General features: G+C 32.2%; 1 protein-coding gene across 1 annotated transcript; it reads right to left on the reverse strand.

The window, feature by feature from the left end:
- Nucleotides 1-1,129: 1,129 nt before the first annotated feature.
- LOC136040901 (shematrin-like protein 1) lies at nt 1,130-4,394 on the reverse strand. Its single transcript, XM_065725319.1, has 2 exons — nt 4,257-4,394; nt 1,130-1,714 (listed from the first exon to the last, which is right to left on the reverse strand). Exons 1-2 carry the CDS (start codon nt 4,263-4,265, stop codon nt 1,205-1,207), a joined length of 519 nt encoding a protein of 172 aa, XP_065581391.1. The 5' UTR covers nt 4,266-4,394; the 3' UTR covers nt 1,130-1,204.
- Between the last annotated feature and the right edge of the window lie 4,038 nt (nt 4,395-8,432).

Genomic DNA, 8,432 nt, shown 5'->3' on the forward strand with positions numbered 1-8,432 from the left:
TTATCCACTTATCTTTTTAATGTTTGTCTTTATTCTGTTTTGCCACGTATTAATCCATCATATTTCTTAGGCCTAACTAACCTCTCGTATATTGCATATGCAGATGATTTACTTTTGATCAGCTGCACTAAATCTAGCCTAATTAAGTCGACCCAGCTTGTTTCTAAGTATTTTGAAAAAATCGGCCTCAAACTTAATACTGAAAAATGTGAATATTTAGTTTTTTAATGCTAAGCATCAAAGTAGTGATTTTGTGGTTATTTTTCAGTTAAGCTCGTTTCTTTGATTCGGTGGCTTGGTATTAGTATTTGTTCATCTTTATCGGCTTTTCGATCTTGTGGGCTTAATGATATTAAAAGTAAACTTAAAATTGGTACGCGAAAATTGTCCCGAACCGAAGCAGATTTTCACGAAAGGCTTTATCAAGACTTTATTCTACATATTGCGATCATTTATATTGTTTCTTTTTTTGTTATTTTGTTTTTCTTTCCTTAATGTTTTTACTCCGCTTAATTTGTCAAAACAAGCGGGTAACAAAAAAATTATTAATTATTAATTATTACAGTCAGCGAACAGAAAAAAGTATTTTAGTGGACAAGGGGCCACCAAGGGGAAACCAAGTTTGAAAGTAGAGCTATTCTTTCTATTTTTACAGCCGTAGGTCCACAAATATTCCAAAAACCAATAAATCAAACAGTCTGTGGTAACGAACTGCAGTAAGGAGCGACTCGGCTCAATAGTAACCGAAACTCTAAAAAAACAAATTTTTACACCAATAGCTACATCAAAAGAATCACATTTTATTGCTGATTTTAAATATATAAGTTTTATCAGGTTTGTTTATACCCATCAAAAGTTACGAGCCTGAGAAAATCTATTTTATTTTAAAAAATATTATTTAAAAAAAATGTTTTAAAAAATAGAGTTGAGAGAAAGAATCAAACTTTAGCATAAAGAGCGTGGTTTTGAGGAGGGAACGGCACCTTTCATATACGGAGTAATTTCTGTTCGTTTTAAGTTTTAACGTCGTTCCTTACTTTCAGTAAAAAAAACTTGTTTTTTTATTAATTAAATAAATAAGATAACTGCTTGGCCTATTAGATGAATATCTGTTTCATAAAAAAAACAATTTTTTTAGAATAAGCTGTTTAATAAATAATAAAAATGAGTAAGCATAATTGTTTTCCTGATGAGTCACTAGCTTTTACCAGGGATGTGCCCCATAGCCATACCTATAAGGCCTGTATCCGAAAGACTGATGATTGTAGCTGTAAGAGTAAGGGGTATGATAACCATACCCGTATGATGGATAATGACCATAATAACCATGTCTACTTTCTGCACCTTCTAATGCTTCTTCGACTGGAGCCTCCACCTCAGATACGTCTCTTTTGCCTCTGTAGCCATGGGGATATCCGAATGACTGATAAGCGTAGCTGTAAGATGATGGTCGGTGATAACCATATCCATATGATGGATAGCGACCATAATAGCCATGTCTACTCTCTGCTCCTTCTAAACCTTCTTCTACTGGGGCTTCCACTGGAGATGTGTCTCTTTTCCATCTGTGTCCGTGGTAATAAGAAGGACGATAATAGTGTGGTCGATAATAACGCCGGTGATGGGTGGCGTCAGTGCTTAAATCAACAGCTGTTTGTTTCGGAGCTGATTCCTCAGCTAATACAGCAGCAACACCGAGAGCGATCAGAAGAATCTAAAAATGAAAAATTATAAATGGTTATAAAATAGTTCCTGTGAAGTATTGAGAAGGAACTACATATTATAAATTTATTTATGACCTTTAATAACAGAGAAAAGAAATAAACAATATATCAAATAACAATAATAATAACAAAACGTAATACTAATAATAACAGCAACAATAATATTAAAAATAATGATGATAATAACGAGTTTTATTGCTCTAAGACCCCAGGGCTTTGGTAACACAAAATACAAAAAAAAATAATTCTAATTAATTTACAAGGCATAATTAAACACATTATATATACTATAAAATATTTTTATTGTAATTGCAGTAGTTATAATATTACGGTATTTATTTTATACTATAAATGTTACTAGTATTCTATAAAGTATTTGTGATTTAAAAGCAGGTAAACCATATATTCCGTATTTGCAATTTTTTTTTTTGTAAATCTCTGCTATACAAGATGTTTTATAGTTAATTGTAAGCATGTTATTAGTTATTATTGTTGTTTTTAGTGTTAAATTTTATAATTTATCATAAAAGTATAGATACGTCAAAGACTATTGAATGAATATTTAATTATAATTGAATTACAATGCATTGATATGTAATAGCAGGTACTATAATAAAATCAAATAGTAAATGATCCTAAGATAGAGTCAACAGGATAAAATTCTTGCCTATCAAGAGCTTGATTTAAATTTATTTGGGAGGAGGTTGGTTTCTGTGGAGGGCCAACAGTTTTTGATTGTTAAAATTACAAAAAATCAGACATTTATCCAATTTTAACTTAGTTTTATACTACTTAATTTCAGGTTATCACTCTTTTCATTTTCCATTGTTGGTCCTAGCATAAGAATATAATAATGTAGTAAAGAAACGTATAGAATTACCAAAGAGAATAAAATCGTGATAGAATATAAATATTTTAGCAAGTATTAGCATAGCTACAAATTATAAGCGTTCCTAGTGCAGTATGTGCTTGTTCAAGTTCTTTCTAATCAATGACACAATTTAAATGTTACTGGAGGAGGGTTTTCCAGTGGGTATGCAATTAAGTTTTTCAACAATACAAAAAAAAAACAGATTTTTAAGCTATTATTAATGAAGCGTTCCCAGTTTTAAATATATTTTGCTGCCTTTTGTGCTTTAGGGGACGCGTTTCCCCCAGAAAACATGCCTGCTGGCATTTAGAGACAATAAGTCTAGTAAAATACACATACACATACGAACCTGGTGGATAAGAAATTCCAAGATTAGGTATCGAGCCATTCAAAACAGAACTACAGTAGTTACATTACTAGAATAGAAAAACAATTTTTTTCAGTCACCTACACGTATTTTTTTTTATTAGCAACCCTGTTATTAGTCTTAAAAGAAAATTATTTGCTTTAAATCCATTTAAACATTAAAAAAAACTTTTCATTTCATTTGGAAGTTGAAGACGACTGCTCAAACCTAAATAAATATAAATTTTTATTTGTTTGTTTGAATCTGAACCTTCTTTAGCAGAAAGTCCAAAAACTTAAGTTTGAAATGGAGCTTTTGAGGCTTTATATCAGCCTTCCAAGAAGGATCTCTAACCCCTCTTTCTCCTTTTTTCAGTTAATTTACAAATAAGCAGTACCTTAAAGTTGTTAGTATACTTCATTTTATTTGGACCAATTATACATATGTTTAAGGACAATTGCACCATTGCTCAGCAACAAGGTCTCCGAGACAAAGAAACTTCATAAGAAGCAGTTTACTAACCTGACGTTGTTATGTTCCATAAAATGGCAAAGATCGGAACTGACAATTATTTCGAGGCCCAAAATTATCTTAGCCCTGTCAGTTGTCCCAAAAAGGAAAAGATTCAAACTTTGCAGATACAAAACATTTTTGACAAGTTATAATCTTTCATTATCCATTGCTTTAAGAAATTGATTAAATTAAAAAGAGCTTTAAATTTACGTTCTCTTGATATTCAAGCACTTTTGACCCCCCCCCCCCCATAAAAGAAACATCATGAACAGAATGAACATGTATCCTGCAAAATATACAAAATTTCATGTTTTATAGCGGTCTTAGGCCTCATAATCTGGGGGGGGGGTATATCTAAGTTTACAAAGGTATATAAACCAAAATAAATTTAATACCACATGTCAGGAAAACTAGGGGTAGCTTGGTTTAAATTAAATCTCCCTCCAAATTATGAACTTAAATCTTGTGTTGGGTTCTCATGTGTAGTCAGTTCGAGTGTCTAACTTCTAAACTGACTCCTAACTGATTATTGATAAATTATTTAACAAATTATTGGCATTATAATAATTAATTGACGCATTGTTTACTGACAAATTATTTGACGAATTATTGACTAATAATTGACGTTATAATAGTTAATTGATTAATTATTGCTTATTATTTATATTAATTACTGATTATTTGACGAATTGATAAATTAATAATATTATCATTTATTTTACCTAAAATAAACATAACTAGGTATAGGTTTTGGAGAAAGGCGTTCTTAGCAAAAGAAATAGCTGAATATAGGCGTACTTACAAATTTCATTGTTGCTTCTTTCTTCAACGAAGACAATTCAAAGAGTAAAACACAACTGAAGTAAACAGTAAAAAATCACTTTATATACAGTTAAAGATCCAGTTAAATGACTGGAATTACGTCAATTGTTCCAGGATGCTGAACTGATCTTTGGGTGTGGTTCCAGAGTTTCACAGATGATTTGAACCGTAAACCCACAATACTTTTTTCTCAATATATTTTACAGTTTATTTTGTTTGTTTCTCAGCAGAAGCTTAAACCAAGGAAAATTAGCAAGACGAAATTATTGCCATAATTTGAATTACTACAGCAAAGTTTTTTTTTTAATGAAATTACAGAGTGTCATTAAACCTTAAAAAAAGAAATTAATCCAAATGTAAGCGGGGGCTCCCCTTCCTCAACCCTACACTTTTTGTGCCAAATTTTATGGTGTTTGATTGAAAGTATCTGTGAGTGTAGAAAATTTGCTTAATGGGTTGAGGAAGTGTTCTGTTACCAAATGCTTTTTAAGACATTTCTAGTAAAAACTCTTATTTTTAAACCAAGTACTCATTAATAATTTAAATTTAAGCAGAAATTTAAACTAAGGAAAATTAGCTGGATAAAATTAGTATCGCCATTAAAAAAAAAATAATGAAAGTAAATATTGCCATTACTTCATAAAAAAAGAAATGAAATTCATTCGTGATCAGGGGCTCCCCTTTCCCCATCCCTACGTTTTTTATGCCAAATCTTTATGGTGCTTAACGGAAAGTATCTATGAGTGTAAAAAATGCGCTTAATAGGTTAATTGCAAGTGTTTTGTTACCAATTGCCTTGTAAGATATTTCAACTTAAAACAATAGCTAGCTTCGCAGATAATTTTTCGAAAGCACCACTAATATCTGTCGCACAATACTTTTTAACCAGTTTTGTATTCCGGTAAGAACGAGGTAGATATAAAAGAAATGTTCTCTTATTATTTGATTTCTGCACCTTCTTAATACGATATCTACTGTTACACTTGATATGATGAGAGCGACCTTCGGTATCCCAGGGAGAAGAAGTGGGGGCCATGCTCCCCCCAGAAACGTGGACTCTATAGTAATTATGAGGAAACCAAAGAGATGAAAGCAGAATAGGGGGAACGATATGGTATAAATTTGGGTTGCAGCTTGCCAACAGGGTTTGATCCTTAATAGGGGTGATATGAGCTCTAATTTTTGACTAAATGACCACTTTCCGGTTTTCTACTACACATTTTTCTTATATGATTTGGTTGGAGTAATACTAATGTATAGAAAAGTCTTTATAGTAATTAAAAGCAATCAATAAAGAAAGTTTAACAACCTAATTGTTTGTAACATTAAATCAAAGAATCAGCTTTTTATTCCAAAGCTGTACCTGTTTCGATTTTGAAGTTGAACACCTCAAACTATTTATTCATAAGATGTTTGAATAATTATAAAATAAATTAAACGGAAAACAGCTTAAAAATAGGAAACTCCCTTTAACAATACGCTAGCTAATGGAACATAGCTGGATACCAATGAGCCGGTACCTGAAGCCACTGCAATAATAAATGTTTAATATTGTATTTTCCCTTAGAACAGATGCTGGGCTCTTGTGTTTTATTATCATTTAATTTTTTATGTTAGCCACTAATGACTGTACTGATCTAATTGTATACTTTATAATTTTTTATTGTTTTTTAAGCATAAAGCCATCAGTTAAACTGGTCATTGTATTCAAAATTAAATTAGAAGCTTCAGTATTACTAATAAACGGTCAATTCTTTCAGTTTTAGAGTAATACACTAGAAATTCTCAGTTGATTTCCCTAATCTTAGTTTCATTACTTTACAAAGTAACGAGTTCCAAAGCCTTTAATATAGAGGCGTTTGATAACCAAGCTCAGAAACATCGATATTATCCAATAATACCCGTCCAACACTTCAGCATTTCTCAATAAAACAATAAATGGCTCAAGAAATACCAGGAGTTCCTATTTTATTTGTTATAACTAGCCCATTGTTTTGTGTATTTTTGTAATTACTTTAATTTTTCATTTTTATTTTTACTTAGATAATTTTGTAGACCACACTGACTTTCCATGAAGAGAAAATAACAGTCCGAAATAGGGATGAAACCTTTCACTGAAGATTTTGGACACATATACAGTGCCCATCATCAGCAGTAAAATGTGTCACAAATATTCAGTTAGAATTTTATATTTTTTCACTGTCGATTAAAAGGTCTCATCCCTATTTTGAACTATTATATTTTCGTTATTTTTACTTCTACTTTAATTGGCATACTTTTTTCATGACCTTTCAAAAATCTTTGCCTCTACGTTTTACCACCCATCAAAACCAGACAAAGAGCATTGAAATATAAACTGTATTTTCTGCATTAACAGAAGTATTTTGTTCATAAAATTATACTGTCTCATAAAATATAATTAAACCAGTAAACAGACTTTTCAGATTGAAGAAAGGAGCAATTTTGAAACTTAAAAATAATTCATTTTATATGTAAGGGGAACTACCCCCTCCACGAATCACCAATCATTCAGCAAATGTTTTTTAGTCCTTTGAATAATCTTCTTTTTTGAATTCAGTGGCCCTTGTTTTTCAGTAGAAAGTCTAACTTAAGAATAACGAGCAAGAGAGTAGAACACAGATCTTTTGCTATACAGAGCAGTAAGGTTTCAAAGCTGCTCCTTGCTTTCAGTTGAAATACTAATTTTTTAATTTCACTTCTGATCGTTTTCCAAATCATTTGTTTTCCGATTGTCTTATAAGTAATACTTTCCATAGTTGACACCCAAATTGTCTTTTGGAAGGAAGGGATTGGTTTGGAATAATCTGAGGCTGCTAAACAAGCAACAATGCTCTAGTTGGGTAAATATGGAAATTATCACCACGTGTAAAAATTTAACTAAGGTACTCAGGTAATAACACGCGTGAAGATTTAAACATGAAAACACAATTATAAAAGCAGAATAGACCAGTGTACTTCATGATATATGCGTCGAACAGACTTATCACGGTTACCTCTAGTTCAAACATAAAGAGCGTTATTCTGTAAATTTATCAAACAGTTTGTGGTAACGAACTGTAGTAAGGAGCGACCCGGCTAAATAGTAAACAAAACTCTAAAAGACGGAATTTTGATACCAATACCTACATCAAAAGAATTGCATTTTAATGCTGATTTTAAATATATAAGTTTCATCAAGTTTAGTCTTACCCATCAAAAGTTACGAGCCTGAGAAAATTTGCGTTATTTTAGAAAATAGGGAGTCCCTAGAAGTCATAGAATCTTAACGAAAATCACACCATTAGATACAGCGTATCAGAGAACCCTACTGTAGAAGTTTCAAGCTCCTATCTACAAAAATGTGGAATTTTGTATTTTTTGCCAGAAGGCAGATCACGGATGCGTGTTTATTTGTTTTTTTTTTTTTTTTTCCCCAGGGGTGATCGTATCGACCCAGTTGTCCAAGAATGTTGCAAGAGGGCTCATTCTAACGGAAATGAAAAGTTCTAGTGCCCTTTTTAAGTGACAAAAAAAATTGGAGGGCACCTAGGCCCTCTCCCACGCTAATTATTTTACCAAAGTCAACGGATCAAAATTCTGAGATAGCCATTTTATTCAACGTAGTCGAAAAACCTTGTAACTGTGTCTTTGGGGACGACTTACTCCCCCACAGTCCCCGTGGGAGGGGCAACAAGTTACAAACTTTGACCAGTGCTTACATATAGTAAAGGTTATTGGGAAGTGTACAGGCGTTTTCAGGAGGATTTTTTTGGTTGGGGGGAGGGGTTGAGAAGAGGGGGATATGCTGAGGGAACTTTCCATCGATAATTTGTCATGGGGGAAGAAAATCTCCACGAAGGAAGCGCAGGATTTACTAGCATTATTTAAAAAAAAACAATGAAAAAATAAATATGAAAAGTTCTTTCAGCTGGAAGTAAGGAACAGCATTAAAACTTAAAACAAACAGAAATTATTACCCATTTGAGGGGCTCACCTCCTCCTAATACCTCGCTCTTTACGCTAAAGTATTTTTAGTAATTTCAACTATTTATTCTATGGTTATTGTGATTACGGGGTCATTCTTAATGAATTGGGACAAAATTTAAGCTTTAGTGTAAAGAGCGAGGATCTGACAAGGGGGCGAACCCCCTCATAT

The sequence above is a fragment of the Artemia franciscana genome, chromosome 21, assembly GCF_032884065.1.
Source record: "Artemia franciscana chromosome 21, ASM3288406v1, whole genome shotgun sequence".
NCBI classification, from domain to species: Eukaryota; Metazoa; Arthropoda; class Branchiopoda; order Anostraca; family Artemiidae; genus Artemia; species Artemia franciscana.